The sequence below is a fragment of the Myodes glareolus genome, chromosome 24 (assembly GCF_982192425.1).
Source record: "Myodes glareolus chromosome 24, mMyoGla1.1, whole genome shotgun sequence".
NCBI classification, from domain to species: domain Eukaryota; kingdom Metazoa; phylum Chordata; class Mammalia; order Rodentia; family Cricetidae; genus Myodes; species Myodes glareolus.
Window position 1 is genome coordinate 395317 of NC_142049.1, and position 16600 is coordinate 411916.

Below are 16600 nucleotides of genomic sequence, written 5' to 3' on the forward strand. Positions count from 1 at the left end.
GACTATGTATAAACCACTTTCATTTCCACTTTTGAGCTCCACAATGCCTGGTATCTGTATAATTTAATATTCTCATCAACAACAACACAGAATTAAGAATAGGACTTAGGATTTTCACAGGTGCAGTATATCAGTATTTATGATGGAATTCTTTTGAAGTGCTTCCTACGTTCTCTTTCTGGGAGTAGCCCTAGGTAAGCCAGAGAGAGAGAAATCCTTGCTTCTTCCTTCTTGGTTCATTCTCCTGCTTTGTCTCTCCATTATCATTTCTGTTACAAACCTTTGCTCTCTATCTTCCGCCTCCTGTTACCCTTCCTTCCCTGCAATAGAGACAGGCTCTCTTTTACATCTTTCTGAGGGGTTCTGGGCTTTGTTGCCAGCTTTGATGGTTTCGAGAATAGGGAGCCTAATGTTATTTCAAGGACAGTGTGGAGAAACTCATCTGCTTTCTGTGTTTTTAGACAAGGTGTTTAACTTCCCTTTGTCTTAGTTTTGTCAGTTTTAAAAGTAAGAAAGTTGTAGAAATCGTCTGCTTATCTTTGTTGTCCCCTCCCCAAGCCTGTGTAACTCTCACTCAACTGGAGTAAATTGTAGTAATTTGGAAAAAGGAATAAAATAAAGTTAAGGAAGATAGAATATCAACAAGATTTAGGAAGATAGAAAACAAATGGAAGAATAGTAGCCATTTAGAAGAGAAAAACCAAAGACTAATTGTAGGCAAATGAAAGCAACAAGCTAATTTATATCACTCCAGTAAAGGTAAGGACTCAGAGGCCCCAGAGGAATCTGAAAGTAGGATGAAAAGAAGTTTGCTCTTACTAGTTCTTTTTAATGTTTTTTTATAACTTGTTTTTTATTTTATGTGCATTGGTGTTTTGCCTGCATGTCTGTCTGTGTGAGGGTGTCAGTTCTTGGAGTTACAGACAGTTGTTAGCTACCATGCAGGTACTAGGAACCCAGTTCTTCTGGAAGAGCAGTGCTCTTAACAGCTGAGCCATCTCTCCAGCCCCCTGCTCTTACTAGGTTTTTATTTGTTTGTTTGTTTTCTTTCTTTCTTTAGCCCTTACCCCAGGAGTTTTATAGTTTTAGCTCTTAACATGTAAGCCTGCTCTATATTGAGTTAATTTTTATGTGTGATATAGGAAATGGGTCCTGTTTGGTTCTTTATAAATGGATCACAGATTATCCCAGCATTGCATTTGGTGGAAGGCAGGATTATTTTTTCCTATTGCATTAGCTTGACATCTTGGAAAAATAATTCCTTTTGACCATAATGAACAGGTTCTTTTTGAGCTTTCAAATGTTATCCCATTGATGTGTATTCAGTGATATGTATTTATTTGTTGGTGTGTTAGTATCATATTGTATTTTGAGGGATGTATCTTTGTAGTAAGTTTAAATCAGGAAGTTTCCAGCTTTTTTTTATGAAAACAGTCTTGATTCTTCTGGACCACTTTTCATTCCCATGTGAATTTTGGGACCAGCTAGTATATTTCTGCAGAGGAGCTGACTACAATCTTCATAATCATTCCTTTGACTCTGTAGATTAATTTGGAGATTATTGCCGTTTAATATTTGATCTTCATGTCTATGGATATAGGTGTTTCTCCTTTTATATTTAGTGATGTTGTATAGATTTCAGTGTATGAGTATTAAATTTCTTTCATTATTATTTTAAGTATTTATATGCATGTATGTTTATGTACATGTTCCCATGTGTATGTGCACATGTGTTATGTAGATATGGAAGCCACAAATCTGTGTTGCGTGTCTTCACTCTTCACCTCATTTTTTTAAAGATTTATTTATTTTATTACTTTATGTATACAAGTGCTTTACCCACATACATGTATACCACATGATTGCCTGGTGCCCAAAGAGATAGGAAGGAGGTATTGGACCCCTGGGACTGGAGTTAGAGATGGTTATGAGTCGCCATGTAGGTGCTAGGAATCGAATCTGGGTCTTTCTCAAGAATAATAAGTGCTTTTAATGACTGAACTGACTCTCCAGATTTTGAGGTAGGGGCTCTCACTGAATGTGGAACTCTGATTTGGCAAGGCTAAACTGGTCAGTAAGCTCCAGACACCGACCTGTCTCTCTTCTCAGTGCTAAGGCTACAAAAATACATTATCATGTCTGGCCCCTTCTTGGGTGCCGGGATCCAAACTCAGATCTTCATACTTGTGCAGCAAGCATTTTACCACCTGAACCATCTACCCAGCCACCCTAAGTATTTTTTACTTTTTAAAAATTAAAAAGTGAATATTTACTACTGTTATTGAGGAGAAGGGCATGCGGACTGTGGTGTACATGAGGAGACCAGAGCACAACTTTGTGGAGGCAGTCGATTCTCCTTCCATCTTTATGGGCTCTGTAGATTGAACTCCAATCAGAGTTTTGAAATAAGTTCTTTTACGCACTGAGCCATCTTTCACACACCCTGCTCCCCAGTATTCTTAGTAATGATACTTTAATTGGATTGTTTGTTAGTTTTATTTTTAGGTTTTTTTTACTATTACTGTGTAGAAATAAAGCTCATTTATATTGATCTTCTGCAACCATAGTAAAACTAAGGTTTTTCAGTGAATTATTTAGGGTTTCGCCGTAGGTGGTGTAACTGAATAGAAAAGTCAGAGTAGGGTCACTGTATGTTTTTCTTCTAAAATGGTACAAAGAGTTTAGGAACCAGTGCCAGGTAGAGTGACAGCATCCATAGTTATGACAATCTAAGATCGTGAAATGTGAGTCTAAGATCGTGAAACCACCATATGGTTGCTGGGAATTGAACTCAGGACCTTTGGAAGAGCAGGCAATGCTCTTAACCACTGAGCCATCTCTCCAGCCCCAAGAATTCTTTTTTATTGTTTTTATTGAGCTACATATTTTCTTCACTCCCCTCCCTTTCTTCCCCTTCCCCTTCTATCCTCTCCCATGATCCCCACACTCCCAATTTACTCAGGAGATCTTGTCTTTTTCTACTTCCCATGTTGGAAGATTTGATCCATGTTGTCTAGGTTCTCTGGGATTGTGAATTGTAGGCTGGTTTTTCTTTACTTTATGTCTAAAAGCCACTTATGAGTGAGTACCTATTATATTTGTCTTTCTGGCTTTGGATTACCTCACTCAATATGTTTTCCAGATCCATCCATTTGCCCACAAATTTCAAGATGTCATTATTTTTTTTTCCGCTGCGTAGTACTTCATTGTGTAAATATATCACATGTTTTTTATCCACTCTTCGGTCAAGGGACATTTAGGTTGTTTCCAGGTTCTGGCTATGACAAATAATGCTGCTATGAACTTAGCTGAGCACATGTCCTTGTGGTACAATTGAGCATCTTTTGGGTATACAGCCAAAAGTGGTATTGCTGGGTCTTGAGATAGGTTGTTTCCTAATTTTCTGAAAAATAGTCATACTGATTTCCAAAGTGGCTGTGTAGAGGCCGGAGAACAACATGGAGAGATGGTTTGGTGTCAAGGGCTTTTACCCACTGAACCATTTTACTCACCCTACCATCTGATTTAGAAAAAACATTTTTAAAATTAAGATATAATTACATCATTTTTCCCTTTCCTCCTCCAACCCCCACCGTATACTTTTCCTTGCTCCTTCTTGAATTCACGACCTTTTTGTATTGGATTACCAATTGGGGACTCATCCCTGGGGAAGACTGTTTCTCCAGATTTCAGCATTCCTTGGTTGCCTGTAGTTCTTTGTTTAGGTGTGGGGCCTGTGAGAGTTACTCCTTCTGTGTTATCACGCCTGTTGGTGGTGTACTTGCTCAGGTCATGTTTTGGCAGTCATATTGTAGAGGTATTGTGGAAGAAGCTTCCTTGCTGTTTCTAGTAAGCATATTATCACAACAGATATTTTTGGTCCTCTGGCTCTTACAGTCTTTCTGCCCCTCATTCATGATGTTCCTTGAGCCATAGGTGCAGGAGTGTTGTAGATGTATCAGTTGGAACTGAGCTCCCCATAATCAGTTCTCAGAGGTTTTCTGTAATCATCTTTGAGGGTTGCAAAGAGAAATTTCTTTGAATGGTATGAGCTACGCTTATGTAGGCATAAGGTAATTATTGAGAATTCAGTTACGAATTCTGCTGGTCTAGTAAAGTGATGGCAGCAAGTCCTCTGAGATCCATGACCTCACTAACCTCAGGTAGTTGGCTAGGTTCAGTATCAGGTACAATTTCCCTCCAGTTGACCGGGCCTCAAGTTCAGTTAGAGAGCTGTTGGTTACCACCAAGGTAAACAGTGCCACCCTTAGGGATATCTTATTCTGGTCATTTTTGTGGCTCATAGGTGTCACAGGTGGGACTGGTTGTTTCCCTCCCTTGGATGCTTGCATGGCATCATGCAGCACTATGAAAGCTAGTCCTTGGAGAAGACTTTCAGGTGAGATCCAGTTCAGGTTCTTGGGTGTCCTGTATCCAAAGTGCATGATACCTTCAGCAATATGGACTTAATTTCAACTTCTGGTAGGTAAACCAAGGCAACAGCAATAACCCTTCTTATCTTGAGAGTCTCTTGGACTCTTCTGACCAACAACTCAAAACTTTTCAGGTCTAGTATTTTTTTTAAGATTTATTTATTTATTATGTATACAACATTCTGCCTCCATGTATGCCTGCACACCAGAGGAGGGTGCCGGATCTCATTCCAGATGGTTGTGAGCCACCATGTGGTTGCTGGGAATTGAACTCAGGACCTGTGGAAGAGCAGCCAGTGCTCTTAGTCGCTGAGCCATTTCTCCAGCCCTCAGGCCTAGTATTAGAGTTTTTATTAGATAATCTATGGCTCTTATGGGAAGCATTGTCAACCCAAATGGGAAAACTTCATTCAAATTATATTATGTGTGTGTATATATATAGACTTAGATGTAATTTAGGTAAATAAATAATAATAGGGTTCATTATGGGTTTTTCAGACATCCTTGATGTTATTTTAGCTTCCTCTCTTCCTCCCCAATTGAAGCCCCCCCCCATTGTTCTATTTCTCCCTTCAAATCATTCTTATCTTGCTGTACCTAGTGTCCCCTCCTCATGGTTCCTTTTTATTTTCCTGGTTTCTATGGCTATTTCATGTTGTATACCCACATCTGAAGATTGGTACCTACGAACCTCAGATGAGAAAGAACATGCCACATTTGTCTTTCTGGGTCTGGGTTACCTCATTCATTATATTATCTAGTTCTATCCACTTACCTATAAATTCCATTATTTCATTTTTATTAAGGACTGAATAGTATTTCATAGTGCACAGATACCACATTTTAAGTGTACATTTGTCAGTTGAAGGACATTGTTTCCATTTCTTGACTGTTAGGAATAGAGCAGCAGTGAGGATATTGAGTCCTTGGGGCATGTGCCAAGGAATTGTGAGACTGGACTATATGGTAGATTGATTTGTATCTTTTTGAGGGTTCTCCATACTGATTTCCAGAGTGTCTATACCAGTTTGTAGTCCCAATAACAGTGAATGAAAATTCCTTTTTCCCCAGATCATCTCTCCATCGTTTATTGTCAGTTTTGTTGATCTTTGCCACCCTGATTGGGACTAGATGAAATCGCCAAGTTGTTTTGATTTGCATTTTCCTAATTACTAAGGCTACCAAAGATTTTTGACTTATTTTATAGCCACTGTAACATCTAATATGGTGGGAATGCTATACGGTGGTCATGCTGCACTATAAGACGATGACAAGGGCTTGTTTCCCTAAATATTAGAAACACCTGTAACTGAAATCAGAAAAGAAAGAACCTGCAGGCGTGAACAACTCTCATTCTTTTGAATATATCTAGCAAACAGTGTAGAGACAAAGAACAGAAAAGGAGCAAAGAGCTACAAAGAGAATAACACACAAGCCTCATATCAAATGCACGGTCCAAACATTTAGAGGAGGGACAGGGTAGATACTCACACAAATCCACCGGTAGTCTTCAGGCACAGATTCATGAAGCATGACCAGGTCTGTACCATTTCCATTAGCTCTGCTTAATCTGTTAAAAACAGACCATTTATTTTTAATTATTTCACTCTTGATGTCATTTTTGTTTAATTTTCTATCATTTAAATATACAAAACAGCCTGTATTTTGGTAATTTCAGTATGTGAAATCTTCATCGATTTGTTTCCTCGTGTGTTTCATGGTTTTTTGTTGGATGTAGCCTTTTGCTTTTTCAGTTTCCCTCTGTCTCTAGCTCTGGGTCCAGATCGAAGGTTACCTATAATCACTTCTCAGAGCTTGTATCTGAGGAAATTGTGACTAAAAACCTTTTAATTATTGGAAATGAAATGTAAACTAAGATAACCAGACTTCAGAGCCATGCTATTGTCCATGAAATGTACTTAACTATCCACTCTGAAAGTAGCAGTTGTGTGGAAACTTCTTATAGGTGTTCAGTTATCACAGCATCTATGGGAAAGACTGCTCTGACCTCCGTTGTTTTGAGAGTCAGGTAATGTTTGTTTCTGTGCTGAGTTGATTCTTTTCCTTCCTCTTTTACTGCCGGCTAGGTTAGGTTAGCTTAGTTTTGTAGTGTCTTATTTTCTTTACTGGAAACCTTACTAGGTTTAAGTAAAGGGAATTATATTTATTAGCCTCCAAGCCATTTAATAATAGTAATAATGGATATATACTTAGACACCAAGCTAAGTGTTATATTCACTTTGGCTCATTTCATTGTCAGCAGATGGTAATTATTGATGTTTCAGGTTCTGTGAATGCATGGGGAATGTTCTTCCTCCCAGGGATCTCACATTGGTGCCAAGTTAGACTAACTGGAGAACTATGGCAAATATAGAACTAAAATATTTTTAGAAAATGTATAAATAGAGCAAGCTAGTTTGAGAGTAATGAGTAGTAAGAAGACTATAATCCTCATACCAGCCTGTGTACAGCCCCATCAGACATGGAAAGGCTTGGCTTGTAGAAATTAAATATGTTTAATGTCACACAGGAAACACAGAATTGGATTATAAAAATAAATCTGTTAGGTAACAAATTGAAAATGATTACAGGTTTAACAAGTGTGTGTGTGTGTGTGTGTGTGTGTGTGTGTGTGTAGTATACTCCTTTTGTTTTGTTTTTCGAGACAGGGTTTCTCTGTAGCTTTTGGAGCCTGTCCTGGAACTAGCTCTTGTAGACCAGGCTGGCCTTGAACTCACAGAGATCAGCCTGCCTCTGCCTCCTGAGTGCTGGGATTAAAGGCATGCACCACCACCCAGCTTTAACAAATATTTTTTAAAAGTACATTATTTTGACGTTTTTTCTCTTTTCTCTAGGAACAGGTTTTGGAGGTCTGTGGCTCTCGATACAGTTGCAGATAGGTTTCCTGGAGCAGTAGAGTTGCACATGCACTGAACCTGCATTGTGATTTTCATGGAGCGTCCCTAGCACTTATCAGATCTGAATGTCCATGAATTAGGCAGAAGCCAGATTTGCTTTGTGTCTTAGACTACAGTTTGTTCCTCTCTGCCAAGAGAGTAGTAGGAAATAGAAATTGTTTATTCATTTTGTTAGGCTTAAAATACATTTTATTTTGACATAAAATAATTTGTGCACTCTTACCTATCAAAGTAGTTATCTTAAAATAAGACTTAATAATTCAACTTTAGGATTGATTTGATTCTGTCAGCAATTCCTCATACTGCATACACTCATGAGTTTTGTTGGTAACCTTTTCAAAGGTCAGTTCTTTCTTTTTAATTCCATTGCCGATCAAGGCTATTGTCCCTTCCTAACAAGGTAGTTATAAAGCATATTTTCTTCCAGAATCAATTTCACCTTACACTTTTGTCATATGGAATTTTATCTGTACATTTTATTTGTCTCTCACTTTCTATACCATCCAACACCTCTTAGCTGAGAGTAATATAGAACTTGGCTTGGTGACTGACCGTTGTGCACAGTAAAAACATTGGGTGCTTTCACTACAATCGTAGTGCTTTTACTACTTTGGTACAGGTATCACAGATTACACTTGAAATGGTAGACTCTGTTACCTGTGATATGTTTGGCAGGTCATGTTGTAGTTGTGAAGTTAGCATAAGAATCCTTTTGTTTGTGAGAGATTAAGGAGTTAGATATTCTGCCTCCAGGGTTCCCATGGGAATGCCTCCATAACCCCAAATAAAACAAACTGACCAGGACTGAAGTTACAACTTCAACAAAGGCCCAGATAGACCTGTCCATTTGCTCAGCAACTGCCAGCTGCTGGATATATAAGGAGCTGTTGGCCGTTGATGTCTGCTCAAAGAGGGAGAGCCAGTTTTTATGAAGGATATGACACCTATTGAGTTGACCCTACTCTGGTGAAAGACCACACATTCAAGAGGATATGGGCAGCACTAGCTGTACTCATGGGTTTAAGAAAAGGTGGTGGGGGGATAGATACAAGTTGGGTGAGTTAGTGAAGTGGGAGAGATTTAGGAGGAGTGGGGAGGGGTGAATATATTCAAAGTATAGTTTAAAATTCTCAGAGAACTAATAAAAATATTTATTATTTTTCTTAGTCACTACAGCCCAAGACAGAAAGAGCTTGATTAACTTGACCAGTTTTACATGAGTGGTAGAATTTATATGATGCTTGTCTTGGTTTTTGTTGTTATTTCTGAGACAGGGTCTCATGTCGCCAACAATAACCTTGAACTCCTCTTGGTCCTCTTGTCTTCACCTCTCAAGTCTGGGATTACAAGCTTGCACCATCACACGTGATACTTGGAGATATTGTATATCTATGTATAAACAGTTTTGTTATTAAGGACTACCCCTTTTAGAATTAAGCATTATTTCTGGTTGCCACAAATTAATCCCCTACTGATAGATATTATCAGTTAGATTATAAGCTTCAGATACTTAGGTCCAGCTCTTCTCTGTTATGATAAGTATTCCATTGACTAGATGAATCATTTCACTGCTTATGCAAACTTTCCTGGAAGTTCTAAACACTGTGTCATCGTTTGTCTTCTCTGAAGGTTGCCTTTGGCTGACTGGGAAATGAAAAGGAACATGAAAAAGTATGAGATTAGAGATGTGGAAAAACAATAGTGACTAAGAATAATTAGAATAGGAGTGAGCATATATATTAGGGTCAATGATGAAAGTAAATTTCATTGTATACATAGGTAGCCAGGGTTTATCCATAATTAAAATTCAATAATGATTTTGTTGTATAAAATATTTTGTGGGTTTTTTTGTCATTATTTTGTTTTGTTTGAGATAGGGTCCTACTGTGTAGCTCTGGCTATCCTGGAACTCACTATGTAGAGCAGGCTGGCCTTGAACTCAGGATCTGCTTGCCTCTGCCTCCCAATGCTGTAGGAGGAGGCCACTTGTTCATCCCGGCTGCCCAGAACCAAAGTAACCATACAGAAACTGTATTATTTAAAACACTGCATGGCCCATTCGCTCTAAGTTCTTATTGGCTAATTCGTACATCTTAATTTAACCCATTTCTAGTAATCTGTATATCACCACATGGCTGTGGCTTACCGGCAAGAGTCTAACCAGTGTCTGTCTTTGGAAGGGATAAATGGCTTCTCTCTGACTCCACTCTTTTTTCTCCCAGCATTCAATTTAGTTTTTCCTGCCAAGCTCTGTTCCCTATGCCCAAAGCAGTTCCTTTATTAACAAATGATATTCACAATATACAGAGGGGAATCACGCACCACACCACCACACCTGGAATTGTATAAAATCTTAATGTTTCTTCATCTATTTGGACCTATTTAAATATTATATATGGTGCTTTCTGAATTCTGTGTGTCTTTATGAGAAAACACTTGCTGTTTTCAATTTGGGTTTACAGTTAACTCTATTGACCAAGGTTTTGCCTTCTTATCCATAATAACTGTTATTTGAAACAGCTCTCTCTCTTTTCTTCCTCTCCTTAGCCCTGGACGGAAGCGGGACTTTTCCCCTGTCCCATGGAGTCAGTACTTTGAGTCAATGGAAGATGTGGAAGTGGAAAATGAAACTGGCAAGGATATATCCTCTCAAAGAGACCGCCTCGGTGTGAGGGCGAGGTGCTAAGTCAGACGTGGGTAGCTCCTAAGTGTTCTTTGTCCTGCTGTTTCCATCTGTCTCCCTGAGTCCTCTACATAGCATGAAGTGTTACCTTAAGCCTTCTGCAGAATCCTTTTTGAGTGCAGTTGTTTAAGATTAAATTCCTGAACATAATACTCTGAGTCTAGCAAACTGAAGTGACAGAGTTTCTAGAAACCAAGTACTGAGGCCTCTTGAAAAAAGAAGGCATACTTACGGCATGCTTCAAAACAGCCTTGATACCTCAGAAACATTCACTTAAGTTTCTTTAAGTCTGCAGTTTTCACTGTTATCTTTAACTGTTCATACACTTTTCGAGTTTACAAGAGTGGTTCCGAGGGTCCAGTCCTGCTGCTTCTCCATGGAGGAGGCCATTCTGCCCTTTCCTGGGCAGTGTTCACGGTAAGTTTTTGGTATTAGAAGCTGGTGTGTTGTGTGATTGTTTTCTCTCAGGTAGACTTGACTAGTTCTTTCCATGCTCATTTATTGCTTTGGAATAAGGTTAGTTTGCAGAGCTTTAGCATTGTGTGCTCAGGATCCCCTGTTCTTTAAGCCAGAGGTTCTTGTACTATTTTGTATCTATATGCACTGGCGCCAGAGGTATGGAATTTGTACCCTGTCAACAGTGGGGAGTCTTTATCTCAGTAATTTACATATTAGATGAGCAGACATTTTATTTCAGATGCCTTAGATTATGTCTCTCACTTTGTTTTCTTCAGTGTCCCCATGGTACCTTGCACATGGAAATATTTCTATTGTTTGGTAATTTCATACATGAGTGCAATGGATCTTGGTTATATCCACCTAAATCCCTCCTATTATTCTTTCAACCCTTTCAATACTTCCAACTTCATGTCTTTTTATTTTTTTAAAAAAATATTTATTTATTAAGTATACAGTATTCTGCCAGCGTGTATGCCTGCAGGCCAGAAATGGACACCAGATCTCATTATCTGTTGTGAGCCACCCATGTGGTTGCTGGAGATTGAACTCAGGACCTCTGGAAGAGCAGTCATTGCTCTTAATCTCTGAGTCCCCATCTTCTTATTTTTTTAAGTAACCTATTGAGCCTAGTTAGTGTAGTTTGTGTGTGCATGGAAGTTGGGCCATCTACAGGAACATAAACAACCTAGTAATGGCCACATCCCGGACGAAAAATGACTCCCCTCCCCTAACAGCCATTAGTTGCCAAGTAGCTAAGCTACTCCTTAGCTAGGGGCGAATCTTCATGAACCCCTCTCTCATCCATGTTGGAATATTAACTCTCTTCTTTTTAAAGTAATGCTTTATTTTATTTTACTTTAAAAAAAAATGTGTGTGTGTGTGTGCACAGTTGCATGCACCTTAAAATTTAGGAAATAACACTTGGCTTGTAGTACTCGGGTCTATAGTACACGATATGGGCTAATATGAATACTGCCCTTTGTAAATCTTGCATACATCTTTGACTGGAGAAAAAGGCAGCCCACATGCAAGGAGACTTCTAAGGAAAATACTAGCAACACCTTTGTATAAAATGAAGTAATCTCCTTGTGCATTGCAAATATACACACTTCTCTGTTTGCCACTGAAAGAAACCAGGTCCCTAGACCAAATGGTCATTAATTACAGCCCCAAGTGTTTCACTTTGTTCCCAAAGGCAGGAATAATTGGGATTCAGTATTAAATCCTTGGCACTAAAGGATTTGACTTTTGTTTGCTGTTTCCTTCTTTTACTATAAGCTATGCTTGTGATTTGCCTGATGGAACCAAGCTTTCTCATGTCTCTAGACCAGTGCTGCCAAGTAGATCTAATGTGAATAATTTTTTCCTAGTAGATATATTGCATAGGTTTAAAAGCATAGGTGAAATCATTTTAAAGAATATTTTGTTTGAATAATTGTATTCAAAATGATATATCTTGATCATCTTAACAGGTAATCAATATAATAATTATTGACATGGGTTAGTTCTTTTTTCTTATCACCATAACAAAGTACCGCATATGAAGTGATTTATAAAAGTTTGGTTCATAATTATTTTATCAGGGGGGTTCTTTTTGAATTGAAAATTTTTTCTTGTATAATATACTTTGATCATGTTTTTTACCTCTCCCAATTCTTCTCATATCCTCCCTACCTCCCTATCAATCCAATTTTATTTTCTTTTTCTTTCTCTCTTTCAAAATCAAAAATATGGCATAAAAACAAAACGAGAACTCACAAAAATGAAAAAGATCAAAAGATCAATAAGTCAAAAAATGTCCTAACAAAGCAAAATTATACAAAAATAACATTGAGTTTGGTTTATGTTGGCTATTTCTGGGCATAGAGCCTGCCCTGAAGTGTGATTGATATACCCTGTAAGATTCAATTGGAGAAAAGTGATTTTTCCCTTTGCCAGAGGGTATCAATTATAGATATCTTCTTGGATAGATGTGGGACCCCATGTTCACCTCCCCTCTCAGTGCTGGAACCCCATCTGTGCAGTCCTGTGTATGCTGCCATAGTCTCTGTGAGTTCATATGTGCATCACCTCTGTTTCTTTACCTCCTCACTAGGAGAGCTTTAATGAAGATAGCCCATTTAGGACTGAGTGTTCTCATCTACTGCAAACGCAGCTCTATGGGTGTGGCAGTATGTCATTAGGAGTCATTTTATTGCTGTGTTCCTTTAGCAGAATAATAGTAATAAGCTTTTCACTAGGCCCGGGGCCTCTCTAGTCCCTGGCCACTTTGCCAGTGTCAGATATGGGTTCCATTTCATGGAGTGAACCTTAGAACCAATCAGAAAGTGTTACTCCTGTAACATTTGTGCTACTATTGTACCAGTATATCTTGTAGGCGGCTCACTGTTGTAGGTCACAGGGTTTTTAACTGCAAGATACTGATGATTATCCGTTTCCTCTGGTATTGTGCAGAGAGCACTTCCAGTACCATGAATGCAAGTCAGTAGGAATGAAGCTTCTGATGATAAGTGTTGTCTTCAGCGATAGGGCCTTATTATCATCAGATTGTAAAGAACAATCAGTAGCCTTTGGGAGTTTCCATGGGGCAACTTTGGCCAACGACTTAACAAAATGTAACCCATTCCTGGCACTGGAGGTTTTACTGGGTGGCATAAGATGTCTAATTAGAACATTGTCTTCCCCTATTATTTGGTGACTCCATTTAGATTTTTTCACGTATGTGTATAATTTAGGAAACTTGTACAATGGTGGGTTTCCATAGAACTTTTCAAATGGCCTTGAGTGTTAGTTGTCCCTCTTCATATTCTCTCCTTTACCCTTCTCTCCATTCCCTCCATATCTTATCCTCCCATTTTCCCCTTTGTCTCTCTGTAACTTTATTGTCTATTTCCTCTTCCTTGGAGATCCTCTCCTCCCGCTAGTTCTTTACTAAGTACTTACCCTCTGTGGTCATTTGGATTGTAGTATGCATATCAAAAGCTTAAAATTTAACATTCACACATAAAAGAAAACATACAATTTGTCTTTTTGGATCTGGTTATCTCACTCATGGTGACCCCTCCCCCCAAAAATCTATCTATTTACCTGTGAATTTTTTTTTCCTTTTGAGACAGGGTTTCCCTGGCTGTCCTGGAACTAGCTTTGTAGACCAGTCTGGCCTCAAACTCAGAGATCTGCTTGCCTCTGCCTCCTGAGTGCTGAGATTAAAAGTGTATGCCATCACCACCCAGCTACCTGTGAATTTCATAATTTCATTTTTCTTAGCAGTTGACTAATATTCCATTATGCAAATGTGCCACATTGTCATTATCCATCCATCTGTTGATGAACATCTGGGCTGTTTCCAGTTTCTGGCAATTATGAATAGAGCAGCAGTGAATATGGTTGAGAAGTATCTCTGTAATAAAATGTAGAATGCTTTGGATATATGCCAAGAGTAATATAGCTGAATCTTGAGGTAGATCGATTCTCAGCTTCCTGTAAAACTACCACACTGATTTCCATAGAGGTTATGTTTTCAATAGCAGTTAAGTATTCCCTTTCCCTCATCCTCATCAGCATATGCGGTCATTTATTTTATTGATCTTGGCCACTCTGACGGATGTAAGATGAAGTCTCAAAGTAGTTGTAATTTACACTTCTGATGGCTGAGGATGTTGTGTTCCATCTTTTGAGAACTGTCTGCTGCTTAGTCTGTATTCCGTTTTAAAATGTGTTGTTTTCTTGAAGTTCAGGTTTTTTAGTTGTAGGTGCTAATCCTGTCAGATGTATAATTGGTAAAGACCTTTACCCATCCTGTAGCTGCCACTTTGAATGACGGTGTTCTTCTCAGCTTCATGAGGTCCCATTTATTAATTGTCTTAGCGTGAGAACACTGTGGTGTTATGTCCAGAGAGTCCTTTCCTGTGCCAATGAGTTCAAGCCTATTTCCTACTTCCTCTTCTATCAGATTCAGGGCTTCTGGCTTTATGTTGATGGCCTTGATACACTTGGACTTGAGTTTTGTGCAGGGTGATAAAAATATGGATCTATTTGTGTTCTTCTACATGCAGAAATCCAGTTTGACCTGCACCATTTGTTGAAGATACTGTCTTTTCCCCAGTGTGTATTTTTGGCTTCAGAAAATTAGGTATTAACAGGAACTTATGTCTGGGACTTCAGTTTGATTCCATTGATCAGTGTGTCTGCTTCTATGCCAGTGCCATGCTATTTTTATTACTGTAGCTTTATAATAAACCAGAGGATCATTTGGAATGCTAGGAATAATGACAGTTTAAGGAGGGCTTAGGGTAAAGTTTATTCTTAAGTAGGGGACAGACTACAGTGTATATAGAAAAACAGGGAAGCATTGTTCTTTTATTGTACTTTAAAGGAAACCTGTGGGATAAAACAAGTTTTCTTTTAGTTTTCTTGGTACCTTGAATTATGATTGTGGTTCTTTTAACAAAATTGTTTGTAACTGAGCAAAACCTGTACCTTTCCTCTTTGTTTTTTTCCTTCCAGGCAGCAATCATCAGTAGAGTACAGTGTAGGATTGTAGCTCTAGATCTCCGAAGTCATGGTGAGTACAGCTCCTCATGGCCACCGACGCAATGCAGTTACCCAACCCCTTAATAGGTCCAAACGGCCACAATGTTAGCTGACACAAATGAACCTAGTATACTCCATTTGGGTCCTTGGGGAGGAATCCTATCGTGTAGGTAGACTACCATAATTATCCTCTTCAGAATAGCTAACCATAAAGATTTGTCTGGAATATAGAACATACTTGCTAAATCTATCCTTAAAATATATAAAGTCCCCATTCCATTACTCCTGGTTTTGTGATTCCTATCACCGAAAATTTTATCTTAAAATTATTTTCTTTTTAGGAGAAACTAAAGTCAAGAATTCTGAAGACCTGTCAGCAGAAACAATGGCAAAGTAAGGAAGCAAACACTGATTGATTGCCATCTATTCAGTCCCAGTTGTTACGTGTTTTAGACCTTCATACATTAACAACTTTCATAGAGAGTATCTAACTCAGTTAATGTGTGTGTGTGTATATATATATATATATATATATATATATATATATATTTTAAAAGAGTGTAAGTCCCATTTTATTTTTCCAAGGTGTTTTCCTCTGTCTTTATGAAGCCGCCTCTTTATGGGCTTTGGTGGAGGTCGTGTGGTGCAGCACCAGCAGGTCTAAATTCGGTCTTTCTAAGCTTCCCGAGATCGATTCCTGACTACCTTGCTTTGAATAGCACAGCTCACATAGTAACGCAGCTTGACATAGAGTTTGGGGAGCACATAAGCATCGAAGACACATGCTTCGGATATGTCCCTGGTGGCAGTGGCCTCTACAGTGTTCCAAATGACGAACTTCTTAATGGCCTTGTCATTGGGCACACAGCTCATGCAGCAAATTAGCTGCGTATGCCACGGCCCATTTTGGCACAACCGTTGTTTCTCCTTCTCTTGGTCATCTTGGAGCCAAGTCCCAAAAGAGCAATGTATATTTTAAGGTTGGAATTTGATGCCTTCCAGAATATTTTATTTTATTCATTTTATCCTTACCTATTAAAATTTTGTAAGAATTGTGAATTATTCTGGAATTTATATATTGATAATGGTTTTAAATTTTAACCTTTTTTTAAAAAATATTTACCTCTAAATAGAATCATAACCACATGGCTTGATATTAATTAATTGAACCTCTAGTCCATGTCTATCTGTGTGTAAGATACACACACACACACACACACACACACACACACACATCTTTACATAGGAATGAGCCTGCAGTATTTTTTTGTTGTTGTTCTGTCATATTGATAGAGAAACACTACTTGATTTTACTTTTCCGAAACTCTGTATAAATCTCCTACATTACTTTTTAAATTATTTTTACTTTGGTGGAAGCACAGTGACATTTGGTAGACCAAATGAGTTTAATTGACTTGGCTGTATTTACAGTTAGTAAATATGTCTGAGTTTCTTACTTGTAGAATTGTAGTAAGGCCCTTTCAGACGAGGTGGCTGAAGAATCGCACTAGATGACACAGAAAGCTCATAGGGCATGGCGGGTACTTGCCTTCCATTGCTGCATCACTGGGAAC

General features: G+C 38.5%; 1 protein-coding gene and 1 pseudogene across 2 annotated transcripts in view; one reads left to right on the forward strand and one right to left on the reverse strand.

Moving 5' to 3' along the window:
- Window positions 1–16600, forward strand: part of Ppme1 (protein phosphatase methylesterase 1) — a 47999-nt gene that overhangs the window by 14947 nt on the left and 16452 nt on the right. For both annotated transcript variants that reach the window (XM_085682883.2, XM_048435025.3), the window contains exons 2-5: window positions 9899–9992; window positions 10359–10451; window positions 15000–15057; window positions 15368–15419. In XM_085682883.2, the coding sequence (XP_085539009.1) occupies window positions 9899–9992; window positions 10359–10451; window positions 15000–15057; window positions 15368–15419 (297 nt within the window). The remainder of the gene's footprint in view (window positions 1–9898; window positions 9993–10358; window positions 10452–14999; window positions 15058–15367; window positions 15420–16600) is intronic.
- Window positions 15454–15967, reverse strand: LOC146889848 (small ribosomal subunit protein eS26 pseudogene; annotated as a pseudogene).